Source organism: Labrus bergylta, chromosome 12 (genome assembly GCF_963930695.1).
Source record: "Labrus bergylta chromosome 12, fLabBer1.1, whole genome shotgun sequence".
NCBI classification, from domain to species: domain Eukaryota; kingdom Metazoa; phylum Chordata; class Actinopteri; order Labriformes; family Labridae; genus Labrus; species Labrus bergylta.
Window position 1 is genome coordinate 25,805,974 of NC_089206.1, and position 17,431 is coordinate 25,823,404.

At 40.9% G+C, this 17,431-nt stretch overlaps 1 protein-coding gene across 2 annotated transcripts in view; it reads right to left on the reverse strand.

Moving 5' to 3' along the window:
• Positions 1-17,431, reverse strand: part of lamb2l (laminin, beta 2-like) — a 51,824-nt gene that overhangs the window by 12,103 nt on the left and 22,290 nt on the right. For both annotated transcript variants that reach the window (XM_020635347.3, XM_065961403.1), the window contains exons 4-17: positions 13,803-13,938; positions 12,834-12,907; positions 11,378-11,566; positions 10,708-10,771; positions 10,050-10,252; positions 9,701-9,821; positions 7,624-7,812; positions 6,642-6,821; positions 6,277-6,389; positions 5,546-5,625; positions 5,157-5,313; positions 2,560-2,700; positions 854-1,015; positions 650-771 (exon numbers count right to left, since the gene is read on the reverse strand). In XM_020635347.3, coding sequence (XP_020491003.1) covers positions 650-771; positions 854-1,015; positions 2,560-2,700; positions 5,157-5,313; positions 5,546-5,625; positions 6,277-6,389; positions 6,642-6,821; positions 7,624-7,812; positions 9,701-9,821; positions 10,050-10,252; positions 10,708-10,771; positions 11,378-11,566; positions 12,834-12,907; positions 13,803-13,938 — 1,931 coding nt within the window. The remainder of the gene's footprint in view (positions 1-649; positions 772-853; positions 1,016-2,559; positions 2,701-5,156; positions 5,314-5,545; positions 5,626-6,276; positions 6,390-6,641; positions 6,822-7,623; positions 7,813-9,700; positions 9,822-10,049; positions 10,253-10,707; positions 10,772-11,377; positions 11,567-12,833; positions 12,908-13,802; positions 13,939-17,431) is intronic.

A 17,431-nucleotide genomic window follows, 5' to 3' on the forward strand; every position in this document is an offset into this window, starting at 1 on the left:
CCTGCAATTCAACCTGTGGCGAACATGTTGAACATGACCAAATATGTTAATATTTGAAACAGCAGGTCAAGTGAATAGTCAATCATTTTCTTTCACGAACTCTGACTGACTAACGTTTGTGAGTATTTTCAGTTTGACAGGAGAAAATCTTTACTGTCAAATCTCCCAGTTATGGGTCATATATAAATAACTAAACTTCAACAATAACAGATCAGTGAAACTGGAACAGGTCTGTTTAGGTTGAATGTACTGTACAACCTTTCTGTCAAGACTGTACCGCTCTCTGCTCAGATCCACATCTGAGCTCCACTAGACAATGCTGCTGTGTTCCTTCATATCTCTGTACCTGCATCTTACAAAGGCTCTCTGGTATGTCTGCCTTCCTATCAGCGAATCAATAGTGAACAAAACCCCACAGGGTACAGTGGAATAAGAAAACAAACACAGGCCTCACTCGTACGAGCTGGGGCTTGTTGAAGTGACAACAATTCAACAATGCAACGCTTCCTGAGCTATAAAGCAACACACTCCGTACAAACACCTAGAATACCTGAACAAATCCTTTAGGGACTTGAACAAACATGCTAGATACAGTGAACCCTTACTACACAGACAGACATAAACACATAAAAATAGAGGGTTTTGGCACCTGTTTCTGTGCGGCAGAGTCACTGTGTAGAGCTGTTCAGTTGGTAAGAGGTTTCCACAGCGGAGACTAGACGGCAGCATTACAGATGTGATGCTAACGATGGCCTCCCAGTCCTCTGTGGACTACAAACACATAAAACGCTCCACTTAGTTCAAAAGACTTTCATAATTTGGGATAAAACTTGGCATCGTTCTTGTCACACACCTCAGGCTCGTAGCGAATCATGATGTTGTACTCCATGGCGTAGGGGATGTTGTCGATAGTGAACACCAGGCCAGCGCCATCCTTGACCCGGGCGAAACCAGGTCCAGTCCACGACACCATGTGGCTGGGAGTGTGTTCTCTATAAACAGTCCTCACATCCGGCTGAGAGACAAATAAGTCAACAAATCATAAAAACCAACTCTATTTGAGGACCTCTGTGTCCCCTAAGTGAGCTGACTCTTACTTAGAATGAAGTGTGTGCCCTGTGTTATAGATTTATGATATGAATAGTTTATCAAAGCAGTTTTAAGAGAACTAACTCTGCTCAGTTTAAGATCAAATCATATTTATCACCTGTAGGGTCCTATTAAGGTGTTTGTTAATTAAAATGGGGTTTTGTTGTTGTTACAACTGATGAATGACAATGATGATAAATACAAATTATCTCTGCTCAACCACATATCCCTCCTTGTAATTGTCTTAACAAGATCTGCATTGTTCCCAGGGGTGTATCCAGATTTTTGACTGGGGTGGTCTACTGGGGCACTGACTTATCCAGGGTTGGCATGAAATTCATATTTATTCTTGTGGGTGAACACACAAATTTCATGCCAATTTTTCCTCCTTTGGCAAGGAAAAAAGCCAATGACTGTCAAGAATTATGGGTTGGCACCTCTGGTGGCCAATCAGATTTCAAAGGAAGCCAACGCCACTACTGACCACGCTTCTGCACATGCTCCTGATTGTACAAAGATTTCTAGTCTGCTATGTCCTTCACATTATTTTTAGGTGTTCTTCAAATTTAATCAAAATGCCTTCCACTACTGCTCTTGACTGTTCATAATTTCAGATTTTATTTTTTCACCAAGAAAAGCTTTTTATCTTTTACCTTATGACCTTATAAAATTCAATAAATTGTAAAAGATTAAACCTCAGATTTGGCCAGCTTTTCTTTTGAGTCTTTAAGTGTTGATGATGTCACATCAATGTGATCATAGTCATGGCCTCATTAAGGATCAAATCCTTTGGGTCTAAATCTTTACTTTGTGCTAATTTCAGAGCTCTAATTAAAAATATTGGAATCTAAATATCTATACCTTCCTGCCAATTCAAAACTCAATTTTCAGCTTTACTTGTTTGAAATGATGTAATCAACCTGACACCCTCATATTTAATTAGCTTAAGTAGCTTCAAACTGCAAAGTAGAGCACACAGCACATGACCACAGTTCTTGGAAACCTCTTTGGAAGTCTTTGTACAGTCCATGTGAGCTTTTACTACTGTTCACTGTCAACTACTGATGGAGCACAGATTTTATACATTTTATTAACCACGCTAAACCTACAATTTCCGAGTGTATTGATACTAAATCTACACTGTACACTGGCTCTTTTTCAAAGTGGGGGGGCCCTCTATTACCCCTGGATAAACTTGCCCAGTGATATGTTTATCTACATTGGTGGTCCTCAGCCTGGGTTCCAAAATGGTCCCAAGGGGTGTTCAACAACAAGATAAAGTTTTGTGAGCATCACTAATCTGCTTTTTTTTGGAAACAGCAAAGTGAAATCACTGCTGTCTATGAATAAGGCCGCAGTGAGAGCACTTCATTCTAAAATGCTGAGCTCATTTTAGGTGTTCACAGATGCTAACACATGAATCTTGTCAAACCAATTAAAAGTATTTTATCAATCACACAAATATCTCACTGTCTGCTGAAGCTGGCGGATACGTCTCAGAGCTGCACGGTGTTGCTGGGAGTTTGTGATGCGACGGTGCCGCCGGTGTCTCCTCAGCTGGTTGTTGAGATGCTGCACACAATCCGTCTCTGCCTGAGGACGGACTTTGCCCTGAGAGGAGAGGAGAAAAGTGTTCATACTCATGGCCAACACTGTGGGGCTGACGTAGAACTGCATCACTTTGCAAACTAAGAGAAGAACTGTGTTTTAATTATTATGTTGATGGAGAATACAGGCGAGGTCACAGCAAACCAGACATTAGGGAAACATATCAGAGGTGCAGTCAATGTCTGTGGCAGCTACAAGGCTAAAAGAGCAGAAGTTTTTATTATGTGCCAAGACATCACACATGGGTTTGTAGAAAGACAACAATGTCTGGATGAGCACATAGATAACTCCCATCTTGTTATGACTTCAGATCACATGAAAGTACAAATAAGGTCTTTGGATTCATAAGTAGACTGACGTACTTATGAATAAATGAAACACCTGCTATTAGAACCACATTATGTAGAAATATTCTGGATTAATTATGAGGTATTTGAATCACATCTCCTGGGCACCAGTAGCCTAGTGGTTACAGTGCGCCCCATGTACAGAGGCTTTAGTCCTCTAAGCGGGCTTCCTGGGTTCGAATCAGACCTGTGGCTCTTTTCCCTCATGTCATTCCCCACTCTCTCTCTCTCCTTGTTTGCCCACTCTATCCACTGTCCTATCTCTAAATAAAGGAGTAAAAAGCCCCAAAGTAAACCTTAAAAATCTGCATAGTGTTTGCCATGAAAAAAAAATGACAACCATAATGAGCAAAGTTGAAAGGTGAGGCTCTTCTAGTTACAATAAGCCTAATTTAATTTGTTCATAACTATATATTTAAGTCAATGTTTGCCAATTCAGAGCTATGCATTGACCATGCATTTCCATGTAAGCAGGATAACGATACAGATTGATGATGTGACCTTTATCATTACAGCTCTATCGTCAATCTTTTATTAAAACTTTTTAAAGACTCATTATTGGTTTGAAAGTATTTCCACTACTTTAACAGGACTTTCACAGTGGCCAGATTGCTATAACCATGTAGCTTTAACCTCTCTCTTACAAGACGTTGAGAGAGTCACTCTTCTCCTCCACAGTCCCTGCTCACGTCGTCAGTTCATGGCGAGGTGAGAGCCGAGTGAAACAATCGGATGCTTCGTTAGCAAAGTTTTGTAAGCTTTTATTCCCTTTACATCACACATACAACATACATTCACGTAATCTAGCTCACAGGGGTTCATTTTGCACAGCCATCTCGTTTGAAAAATGAAAATGACAAGACAGAGCAGAAAGAGCCGTGCTGTGCTCAGAGCACTCCAGAGCGTGACTGTGAGAAACAAAGAATGTGAAGCTGAGAGTGTGTTTTTCTCTGTGTGCTGCGTGACAATCATTAGTTGTGACAGGTTGGTATCTGTGCTACTGTCTGCTGTTTTTATGGGTCACTTCAGCTGTGGAGTCCGAGTCCTGCACAGTAATGTAGGACTTTTACTGAGTCCTGCATATTCTCTACTTTTTTGTGTCCTTCAGATTAAAAAAAAAAAAGGGCAAGGTTCATCCACTAAAAACAACAGCCTCATTTGTCAAAGACATGTCTCTTGCCTTTTTTCTCACAACATCCTGAATTCTAACATTCCTTTTTCCCTCCACATTTCTGCAGAAGAGATGTTGTAAGAGCGGACTGTCTGAACTTGCCTGAAGGACTGAATGGAGAGGAGGGGGAGCGGAGGACTTCTCGTTAAAAACGAGAGGCCCGAGCTGGGTGGAGGGCGGGGAGGTGCAGAGGTGGTAAAGATTGTGAGATAGCAGGTAGGTAGTGATGGAGGGATGATGGAAGATGATGTAGGATAGAGACAGAGATAGGGTGGGAAAGATGAGTCACAGTGGCCGTCTCTTTGTTGTAACAGGTTTCACAGTGGGAGAGATTCAAATATAAATAGAATTTTAATCATGAGTTCAAGTAGATTTTCCTTTTCTTCTTTATCACTTTTACATTTTTCACTACTTGTATAAGCTTTCTAATTGAAAGCGAAAATTGCAATGAGATTATTTAACATAAATAGTAACAGGTCCCAATGCTGTATTTTGTACAGATACTTGTATAACATCTCATAAACTGTCTGTCAGTAAAAAAAAATAAACTGTATGGCTCCTCAGATCTCTCTCCTCCGTGCAGCTTTGGTGGAGAGGAGGAGCGAGAAGGCGAGCTTTAAGAGACATGAGATGCACCTAATGAGTAATTAATTTGTGACAGTTTGCAGATTTTGCATATTTTGGGTAATCTGTTGAGGCTTTAATAAATGCTGATCCATTCTTGACTGAACTCTCCGGTGTTTTATCCTACTCATTTTTTATGTCCTTTCATTTTGATTCTAAAAGCCGCCAAACTGTCCTGCATGTTCAGATTGAACCTGATACACTCAAGCTTAATGGGGTCAACGCTGGCAGCTCTTCAGCCGTGTGTTATCAGTTTGAGTGACAGTGGTTTAAAATGTGAATAAGTCAACCACACTGAGTCACAGTCATGTACTCACTGGCAGTGCCGAGTCATCAGGGGAGTGTCCGGTGGCCTCTTCCGCCTCGTATTTGTAGTAGTCAAGCGGAGCACAGAAATAACCAGGCTGCACCTCAGAACACTGTCGACCAATCAGATGCCTCCTGCAGTCACACTGGCCATTCTCCATCATGCACCTAAAGTAAAAGACCGAAGCAAATTTGAACCTTAGGATAAATGATCCTGACCTTTCCTTCTTTGTCTCTCATCCTCTTGGCGGTCGTCAGTTTGAACTGATTTTTTTTACAGCCTCTGTTATTCTTTTTTGTAAATAAACAAACCTACCGGTATATTAAAAAATACTTAAAAGTACAGGACATCTCCCACTGTTCATTTAATGTGTGAATATAAAGAAGTGTGGCATTTTACCTGTTGTTGAAGGCTCCACCAAAGTCACAGTCGCAAGGTCTGCAGCCAGTCAGGTCATTACTGAGCCCCCAGTATTCTGGCTGCAGGGAGGGAAATAAAAATGGACATCAGTTTTGATTGGGGCGCCAGTAGCCTAGCAGTTAGTGCGTGTGCCTCCCATTCCTAAGTCCTTGAGAGCGGACAGCCTGGGTTCAAGACCGACCTGTGGCCCCTTTCCTGCAGGTCATTCCCCACTCTCTCTATCCCCAGTTTTTGACACTATCAACTGCCATATCTCTAAAATAAAGGATTAAAAACCCCCAAATAAAAATCTTTAAAAATAAAAGAGCTTGGGGCGCGCTGGTGGCACAATGGTTAGGGCGCGTGTCTCATGCTTTGAGACTCTCGTCTCGAGCGGTAGGCCCGGGTTTGCTTCCACCCGTGGCCTCTTTCCGCATGGCATACCCTGCTCTCTCTCCCTGGTTTCCGACTCTATCCACTGTCCTCTCTCTCTGCATTAAAGGCACGAAAAGCCCAAAATAAATCTTTAAAAATAAATAAATACATAAAAGAGCTAAACATCAGTTTTGTTTATCCGTTTTTCTGCTGTCTCTGGAGCTTTCAGTAGCAATTTAACAAACAGCCTCACTGTCATTTTCTTAAATATGCTCTTACATGCATAGATGACTTCTTTTAATTAAAAAAAAAAACACTTAGCAACAGATTTCAAGTGTCCAGTATGTTTTTCTTACCAGACACTGGTTGCAGTAGCGACCAGTGACATATCTTTTGCACGAGCAGTCCCCACTGATCTGGTCACATGGAGCGCCCATCATGATGATGCCTCGAGGGTCACAGTTACAAGCTGTTAGAGACACAAGAACACACAAGCCACAAACACACACACACACACATACACACATACACACATACACACAAATGCCAAGAATGAGACAGTGACTGATGTCCCATTTACAGATCAAAAATAAAGATTATGTGGTTTGTTGCTCCAAAACACCAGACATCCATTTGTATCCAAACACAATTTGTTTACGTGACCTACAAATGTGTGCGCACACAATAACACACACTCACATACACACACACTCGTACGTACGCTGACAGCCCAGCGGGTCGTTCTGGCTCAGTCCGTAATAGCCCTCCTTGCAGTCATCGCAGCGCATGCCTTTGACGTTGTTTTTGCAGCGACACTGTCCTGTGATCATGCCCATGTCCAGATCGGTGTGACTGTCACACACTCCTCCCTCCAATGATCCGACCGGGTCACAGTCGCAGGCTGGAGGTCAGATGGGGAACATGGGAGCGAAAAAAAGGACATTAATGGGCAATGCTTGTTTGAAGAGGGGATAAGCAACTAGGGGAATATTTTAAAACCCAAACAATGAACATAACTTGTGTAAAGTGAAAGTGAAAAAAGTTTGAGATAGGGGCGCCGGTAGCCGTAGTGGTACACACGCCTCATTTATAGAGGTTGTGGTCCTCCAAGAAAGCGGCCCAGATGGAATCCAACCTGTGGCTCCTTTCACCCACAACATTCCCTAATCTCCCTGTCCCTGATTTCTGACTCTATCTACTGTCCTATCTCTACAATAAAGACATAAAAAGCCCAAAACAAAATCTTTAAAAAAAAAAGTTTAGTCTGTAGAATGTTAATAAAGCGAATACAAAATATTCCTAGACACTTTGCTCAACAGAGTTTAGAGTTCAGACTTTTTCTGCAAACATTTGGAGTTTTGTTGTTTGGATGCATTTCATATCTTGTTCATTTTAATCCCTTGTGACCTTTAAAAGTACATTAAACATTCTGTGAAAGCATCCTTTCAAGGATGTCTGGCATTATCCTAACTTGAGACGAGGTCAATCTCCAGAAAAGAGTTGGGTCAACAATATAAAACAAGAGGATCCTTGAGATATGCCTCTTGCACAGGAATTATCCAATGTTGTCTACCTACAAGCGTAAAAAAAAATGTTTTTTTTTATTCTGAGCTTAATGGAGATACATTTAATGTATTACTTCTGCAGTGGACGATCTCACACCATGACTGGAAACATTTGGTTCAAAAGACAAAAAGACTCACCAACACAGACTTGTGGGTCCCTGATGTCTCTCAGAGGGTCTTGATGGTAGAAAGGTTTGCACATCTCACAGTTGCGTCCCATCATGTTGTGCAGACAGTCGTCACACACTCCTCCACTGATGTTGCCCGTGGCCAAATACACCGCCATGTCAAAGTGACACTGGTTGGAGTGGCCATTACAGTTACACTCTGCGGACAACAGGGAGGAATTTAAATACATTAAGACCAATATTAGATACACACATACACTTTCCTTGGACTATAAGAGGTACAGATAATTTCTTCTGCTGCAGCTGAAAAGTCATGAGTCACATCTCATAATTCTTAACACTTAAGAAATACTAGACAGTTTAATGTGCAAAGGAAAGAGTGCAGATGGGAAACTGCTCCTCTACAGGTGGAAAATCCCAACAGTATTCATAAATCAAATATAAAGCAGTACATTAGCAGTGTCAGAAAACATTAGGGCTGAATCAAAGGACTTGATGCAATTGATATTGTATTTGAATAAGATGGTTCAAAAGCAGCTTGTACTCTGTATGTAGAACATGGGATGAGTCACTGACCATCTTATTGGCTTGCCATAGAGTAGCCAGTTCAAAAGGAGTTTGCAGGGATGTGTGATGTTTACCTCCTATAATTTTCATTGCAGTCTGAATCAATCTGATCAGTTTGGATTTTAACTGCACAGACAGGCTGCCAAACCATGCTGCGATACCAAACCTGATTAGGCTCTCTAAGACTGCCTGATAAAAAGCAGTCAAGTATGCTCTGTGCACTGACAAAATAGGCAATGCAACAATTATTTCCCTGCTGATGACAAGTGCATGTATTTTAGTCAGGGGTGTCGCCAGGAACTCTGGGCCCCATGAAAAGATCTCACATAGGGCCCCTACCATGGCCCAAACTAAACCCAGAGAATTTCTACAATTTCTACACTTTAATTCTTCTTACACTGCATTATAATTTGTCTCACCTGACGTTCAAAATGTTGTTTTTTGGGCAGAAGTAGCGGTCTCAGTTTCAATGCTAGCGCGACAACATTGATATTATATGAACTTCACTGAATCTGTTGATATCAAATATGTTACTGTAGCTCGCTGGGAAAGACGCTAAATATAGCTCCAAAGTGGACTCTTTTTAACCGCGATGTAATATTTTTATAAAATAAGGTCGTATGAAATCGTATCTATGAAGGGGATTAATAAGATATATTTCTACATAAAACACAGATATGAGCTAAATGATATTCTTGGCTGAATTGCTCTAATGACTGGGTTAATATGCAGCCTGCCACATCTCTCACTCTTGACTCGACTGACCGCTGAAAGATCAATCCAGTCGAGAGGTGGTGGGAGGACTAAACCATTCTGCGCATTCAGAAGGGGGGGAGAGGGCCTTTTAGAGAGACTTCACATTTTTTCCAGAAAGGAATTCTGAATGTTTGTTTATTTATTCAGACAATTCAAATTATCTTATTGCGTTTATAACTTAGAGAAAAAAGCAAAATAAGTAATACATTTTTATTTCAGGCCCATGAAGGGCCCCCCTCCCCACTAGGGCTCTGGGTAGTCAGTCCCACTTTTCCCCCCACTACGACGCCCCTGATTTTAGTGAAAACAAACAGGTGAGAGTGGCTTTTTCCTTTTGAAAATAGTTAGATATGTCATGAGCAGATGGAAAGCCATTTAAACCTGGCGGGCACATTTGTTTCCTTAATTCATGTTATTGCTGTTTTTTTTATATTTCCTTTTCTTTCCCCTGCAGCACAGGCGGTCCTCACATTGACCTGTACTATCTGTGCCAGCAACTTAACTCTATACATGCATGTGTTAGAGTGTGCATTAGTGTGCAGCAAAGGTCTCGTAAAAATCCTGGTTAAACATTTCCAAGCCATCAAATCGACCCTGCAGCTAATAACAGGAAGCAGTCAACTATTAACAAGCAATAACTAAGCTCATCTGCATTTCAGAGTTCAGGCTTACTTCAGATTTTTGTGAAACACTGCCTGTTTGTTCAAGTGTATAAGTGTGTGTCTATGGTGTGTGTTTGTGTGTGTGTGCGTGTGCATTCCCACCTCTGCAGGTGTGTGAGTTCTCGGCCTCTGCTGGACTCCATGGCAGGTCATTGTGGAAATCTTTGCAGCGCTCACAGTTCAGACCCTCCGTGTTATGATTGCACACACAGCGACCATGAATCTGTCCGTCACAATGGAACATCAAGATAAGCAAGAGGGTTAGAAAAGAATCGTCAATAACAGTGGTATGCCTGCGTGTAAGCCTAAGGTTCTTTCATTTCCAAACAAACAGTATCTCGTCTTTTTTGGTCTTTTATGTAACATTTTTCTTTAGTTCCACAGCATGTTTGGAGATGATTACAGATTGGAGTATGAAAAGAAAACAGCTGATCAAAGTCCTCCAGCTTACCATGCTCTTCTCCCGGGCGTCCACCCCTGGCACTGGGGCGCACTCTGAGGCGTGTCCATAACAGAAGCAGCTGCCTCTGACCACCAGCTCGTATAAAGCGTAGTAATATTTCTGCAGGACGTCGAAGCGTCGGTCCAGCAGGTCGTCTCCCAGAGTGTTCAGCTTGGTGAAGTTGATACGCAGGTTGGTGATGCGCAAAAGTTCTGTGAAGAAGAAAAACTGATTCATTAGGACTATTGTATATAAGGTGAATTTCTTTCTAAGCAAACATTTGAGTCTGATGTCAAAGTGTACATTAGTCTCATTGCCTTGACACAATTCTCTTTGAAAGCAGTGATGTTTCTGTTTCTGAAAAGTGTAGTTTGTTAGTACATCCACAATACACATTTCATTTGCTGTATGCTTACAGTTATAAATCAAAAGTTGAATAAATCATTCTGAAGTAAATAATGAGATGAGGATAAAGCTCTATTTAAATGGTAGACAGTATTTTCACAAAGTTCCACTTCTAGTTAAAACTGTTTTCCATTGAACTGCAAAGTCTTCATCAGGAGTGCTGTGCAGTAAATGTCAACGTTTTTATTAATAGAGATAATGAGGAGAGGCACACTGATCTGAGCCTGTGTTGACACATTCAGAGTTGAAAGTCATCACTAACCTTGAATGTCAAAGCTGTAGGGATCCTTCACGTGGATGGCAGGATCCAAAACTTTATAAATGACCTTCAGATGAAAATCCAATTAGTTATTGTGCAGGGATTGAAGACGATATTCAATTTAAACAACCAGTGAGCGCTTAAAATTGAGCTTACAGACTTCAGTGCAATATCACAGGGCTCAGTAAAACTCTCTGTGCCATATGGCTCTGGTCTTTTCTAAAACATGAATGATCCAAACAGTTGCACTGAGGAACATTTGCTCCATAATCATGAAAATGGCTACAGTTGTTCATTTGAGATAATTGTCATACAACATCCTGCCTGTGGGAGCACTACTTACAGCATAAAAACTGCATCTGTGATCGGACCCAACACAGAAACTACCTGCAGCTTTAGTGATGTTTGATAAACACTTCCTTGTTTAGCCGTTTTTGAATTAATTAAATGAAACTCTGTAGAAAACTACGCCGCCAGGGGTGACCAATAGGCTTGTGTGGCTCAGACTGAGAAGGTGAATTAGGACATTAAAAGAGATGGACTTACGGAAATGATGTAAGTCTCTTTCGCAGTGATTTCATTGTGAAAAAAAAAGAAGATATTTCCCAGCCTTATCTTAAAAAACAAACAAACAAAAAAAAGTCCTTTTATTAAATACGCTGCTGTTGCTCACCTCTCCATTCGTCGAGGGTTCGATGTCGGAGTAGCGCTCCTCACAGATGACATCGTTGATGTGGTTCAGGCCGTCGGAAGGAATCCCTTGAAAGCTCTTGGTACAGTTTGAGGCAAAGTAACGATAGGGACGCCATGTGCGTCCGAAATCGGCTGAACGCTCGATCATCATCGCTGCAGGTCTGAAAGTCTGAGGAGGACAGAGAGAGAGAGAATTCAGTCGTTTTAACTTCATACTCCTGCTGCTGCTTGCCTTACCAGAAATTTAGTTTGACATGTTGATTGTTCTTGTTTATACATTAGGATTGTTAATAGGTTTAGATCTTTATGCATGACTGTAATACAGGTTACATTATGATTGCAACTCATCAGACCTGTATATCTGGAACATAGACTGACGTGGCTCTGTGATGTCAGCGATGGTTAAAGGACTATGGTTTAGGATGCATCTTGGAGTTTGTTTTGGTGCTAATGTGACCAGTTTGTGGTTCCCACACAAACTGTATAAAACATGGAGTCTCGGTGAGGTCAGCCATTGGTTTCTGAAGAGGTGGAGTCGAGGTAGGCCCAACAAGCTTCAACACATCCACCTGTCATGTAATCTTATCACCCCTGTCTGTTTTTACCAATAAAGAAATGAGCAACAGAGACCAAAACCATTTTCAAACAAAGCTGTAAACGTGTTTATTTCTGCTGTACTAAAAATTGACATTTTTATACTGGACCTACTGTAAAGGGGATTCTTTAGCTTTTAGAGACAGCCTCAGGTGGACACTGGAGGAACTGCACTTTTTTGCACTTTTTCCAACACTGGAGGTTGCCGCTCGCGTACGCACTTGTCAATCACATGCAGCAATGCCCTAAAGCAGTGTTTCTTAATCCTGGTCCTGGTATCCCACTGCCCTGCATGTTCTAGATGTTTCCCTCTTCCAACACACCTGATTCAAATGAATTGGTCGTTATCAGGCTTCTTGATGAGCTCGGAGCCCTAAAGAATTCTTACATAATGCTGAACTAGAGACAGCTTGCCAAGTGGGACAGTTAGGATGATGTTTATTAAATCAGATGAGAACAAGGGTCATTTCAAATCTGCTTCCTTACTACCTATTTTTGTGCAACCAGAAGAGTGGCTCCCTGTTGGTCTATACAAAGAAAGCAGGTTTAAAGCACCTCTACATTGGCGTGATATGAGAAACCATCAGGCTACGTCTTCTTCTTCTTCTACAGTCTTTGATCTGCACTATTTGTTTGCTGCTATCAGTTGTGCTGTTATCAGTATACAGTTGGATAAAAACTGGTGGAATGCAGCCATGAAATATTCAGAGTTGACACAACAAACACACACTTGCACAAGTATGGCCCCCTGACATGTTTAAGCACATACAGTATGGAAACCCTTCTCAAACAGGAAATCCACAAACAAAAACAAACACATAGGAGCCCACAGACATGCATACCTTGAACTTCATGATGAGATGTGTAAAGTGGAATTCGGCCTCTAGGTTCAGTCTGATGCTGACATTCTCCTCTCCTGTGGGAGGAAAATACGTCAGTCAACACCACAGCAACACAGTCAACATCTTTTTACCATCCTTGTTAATGCATTTTTGAGTGTTCATCAAAATATTACGTTTTCCAACCCTTTAGGACACAGACTATCTTTAAAAGGGACTATGTATTTTTTGAATAAATCATGGAATAAAACTGATACCCTCATGTATTTGGTTTCATATTTACAGTAAATGGTTTCGATAAATCCGAAAAGATGTGAAAGTTTGTTACAAATCTGGATTTGAATCTTTAAATCTTAAGAGGTAAGAGAATAATGGATATCAAGAACACATTTTCCCTAAGTCTGAAATAAATGTTTCTCTCCTGAGTTTAGGACTGAAATAAAGATTTTAGTGGATTTTTAAGCCCATTTTTGGCTTAATTAGCTGAGGAGAAACAGGAAATGTTGGAAGGGGAGGACATGCAGCAAAGGGCCGAGGTCGAATTTGCACCCAAGGCCACTGCGACAAAGACTATCTTCATACATTGGGGCATGCAACATAACCACTAGGCCATCTGGTGCCTGGGCAGAAAAGTTTTGGCCTTCAGATTCCCTCTAAGTTTTTTTTTTTTTAAATCTGAAAAAACAGGCCGAAAAAATCTATTAAAAAAGTAACTCGCACAGTTTTTTCAACTCTATTCATAGAATTTAAAAATGAAGCAACTTATATATATTGGAAGAAAAAAACATGTCATGAACACATTTGTTAATAAATTAATCTGAATGTCAAAAAGAATCCCCAGCTTGTTTACACTCCTCTCAGGGCTTTCCTTTGTGTTTGTATGAGAACGTAGTCATCACAATGAACAAGATGACCCTGTTAGTGTTTTGTAAACGGTTTGACATCAAATACACAATACATGCACACACACACCATTGACAGACTGCCACCAGGTGTTTTCTCCATTGTGGTCCATGAGGTAGATCACGTTCTGGATGCGGTGGCTGTTTCTGTGACGGTACGGGTCGTAGTGATGCTGGGAGTTACACTCGAAACACTTGTCAGACCCCTGTTGAGGACAGAAACACACTTTACTGAGGTGAAGCTGTTTGTCCTCAAATGTGAAATAGAAAAAACTTTAACATTTTGCTAAACGCAAATGCAAACTACCACAACAAATGCAAAGACACAAACGCGCTGCAAATAGGCAAAACAACTGCATAAGCATCAAAGACGCTGCAAGTACAGAAACAAAACTTAAGTCAAAACACACACAACCAGAAAACAACGAAACGCTGCAAGTTAATCCTTAACACAGCGTGTTTGTTTCTTTTGCAGCGCGTTTCAGCCTTTTCATTTGTTGTGGTAGTTTGTATTTGCTTTTGAATGTGCAGTGTTTCTATATATGCTGTGCGTTTTTCTAAAGTAAAGCAACTGATGTCGTTTCATCAGTTGCTGAGCGTTTGACCCCTACCGGCCACCGTATTTATAAACTAATTTGACAAGCAGACAGGTAAGTTTTTAAAAAGCAGCAATTCTTCTAGTGTAAAGCTGTGCATCAAACAATAAGACGTTGCTTGTTTTCATTCTGCATACAAAGGTTGTGTGCCCCTGTGAGTGACCTGTTTCCTCAGATTAAGGCTTTAATATTTCAAACTGAAATAATGAGAGGTATGTGCCTCTGTGTGCCAACATCAGTGTGAAAGGAACCAAAGCCAGAGGGGAACGGGGATGGGACTCTAATTGGACATGAATAGAAATCACATCGATGGTCTACAAATATTTGGCTTTCAGCAAACTTTTATTTTTATATTTGAGTTGTTTTGGGTCACATTCACACAATACTGAGCACTTTGCTAATATGCATAGCCTACTCTGTGAAAACATGCTGTGATTTCACACACACGTCATAAGTTTTAGAAGAGTTGAATACATGCACAGTGATATGTACACATCTGTAGAAAAGTGTGCATGTGAAATAGGTTCAAACAGGATCTACAGTGGAGTGCAGTTATTGACAAAGGGGTTGATTAAAGATGCAACAGTTAAACTAAATATCAAAACAAGCAGACATGCTGGTAAATGTGGAGGAATGAAGAGGATCTAGAAAATCGTCCTGGGCTTTGAAATGATAAAGGTAATTATTGCAATGTAATTTTTGTCAATTTAAATACCACAAATAATCGATAAAAGTTTGATAGATTTAAATGTCTATACATTACCCAAACACTGGGAAAGGGGGGCAGTAATGTGCTTTAAACGCTAGTTACCAACTTACATTTAGGAGAAGAAGAAAAAGATGACAAACAGCCAATCATGTCGCAGGGGACTGATATGACATATTCATGTGATAACATGTTTAGTCATATCGCCCAGCCCTACTAGAAAACTAGATTTTAAGAGAAATGATGAATGATTCAGTCGGGAGGTTTACATAATGTTCAAAAAAGTAGATTGGTTATGTTCATCAGACTAAAACTGGACTTTTTAAATACCGGTACATGTAAACATGCTCGTCTGACTGAAATCATACCAAGTCCAATTCATACAGTGGGACCAACACCTAAAAAATACAATAGGGGTTGATTTACTCTTGCATGTGTACAGTGCAAAACAATATGAAGGTACCAAAGCGCACGGTAAAGTGTAGAGTCCGTACAGAATGTACAGAGCTATAAAGCTGTGTTAAAGATGTTTTCACCGTTTGACATACAGCCAGTTTGCCACTTCTCTCGTTTGTCGATTGTTTGGTAGGTGATAAGATAAGTCAACCAGAAGGTCCAATAGTAACAAGCTGAGAGGGAGTATACAGCAACCTACTGTAGCAGAGTCCGATATATGACCATCAATAAATCCATTCTCTCCTGGTGCTTTTATACTGTAGTCTAATTTAACAGCCTAATCGAGCTTTAACCATAGATCAACTTAACTGTGTGTGTTCAACATACTGAGTAAAGCACTGACATAAAGCTGACATTGATGAGGAAGGGGAGAAGGACGAGGCTGAAGTCAGAGGGCATGGGAATGATACATGAATGTGGGGAACCCAGTCCAAGAGCAAGTGCTTGAATGAAGGGCTGTTCTCCAAAACTTTTAAAGGGTGGTCGGAGAAAGAAAGGTGAAGGTGGGAGAAATGGGTGTGCAGTGGAGAGGGGTCTCAACACGCAGAGGTAACAGACAAAGAAGGGGGCCGATGAAGAATGCTGGGGTACATTTGAGAGCAAGGGGGGCCATTAAAAGGGGGAGCAGGGAGAGAGGGCTGGTGAGTTGGCACAGATGAACAGTAGATTCCAGCACAGCGTTTCTTAATTAGGTTGTTGTCAGGGGTGATTAAGCTGCTAACAACAACATGGCTGTTAAAGAGATTGAAAAAGGATGCTTAAAGTGTGCTGGAAGGTGCGGATACATGGGGATGTTAATGTATGTGGGTGACCAGAAGTAGACACGCACACACATCTACTTGTAAGTGAGACTATGTTTTTTTTTTTTTTTTAAATGCATGATTGCTTATTTTAGTTTCCTGACGTAATCCCAGCATAAATCTACACAAATCCTCATCTCGCTCTGGAAAGGGTCTTTCTTTCTGCACAGTAGCCATTTCATCCTAACACAGAGAGAATGTCTATACTTTATAGTGTTGACAGAAATGAAGGTCCAATAACAAAAAAAGATTTTCTTTCAGTTACAAATGACTCCTGCCTAAGACCCCTTTTTGAAATAATTGCAAAATCAATTGCTGTTGGCCTTGCCAATGTGCACCCATTGTACAGAGGCTACAGCCCTCAAAGCAGGCAGCCCGGGTTCAGATCCGACCTGTGGCTCATTCCCCCACTCTCTCTCTCTCCCTGATTTCCATCTCTGACTGTCCTGTCTCTCAATAAAAGGCATAAAAAGCCCAAAAAGAAAAAAAAATAAAAAGAAATCATTCATTTGGAAAAACAAGAATTTAGTAGTGACATTGTCTTTTTATGTCAATAAATTTAACTTCCGCCAACCCACGTGCAAATTCTGTTGAGTTTTTGTCATGTGGTTTTGCGACACAACTTAAGAAACCTTAAAAAAATAAAAGTTTAAAAAAAGACGACAGAAAAAGGTTCAGCAGACGTTGTCACTGCGTCTACTATTTTAGAAAATTGTCCGTTTTGATGTTCATATGAGTATAAAAACCTTCAGACTCCTCTCCATCTCTCCCTTAAGCACACTCTAAAGCTTCAGTTGGTGCTTGGTCTGAACTTGTGTGGCTTTAGGACCGTCCCTCCCTCCTTTGAGCTCTTATTTATCTCCCATTAGTCAAGCCTGGTGAGCTCAGCGATGAGGCTTTCTGCTCCAACAATACACTGATGTAAGCCTGATGTTGATTTGAAAACACTTCTTTGTCACACTACGATGGTGGCTCTAAAAAAAAAGAAAACCGCACTCCCTTAACGCGCTCATTCAGTTCACCACTCTGAATCTGCAGCAAGACCTCCACTCACTTTTTATTTCATGCCTTCTTTTACAGACACTAAGATTTTAATGCACACATAAACATAAACACTAAACCTGGTGGCTGAAGAACATCT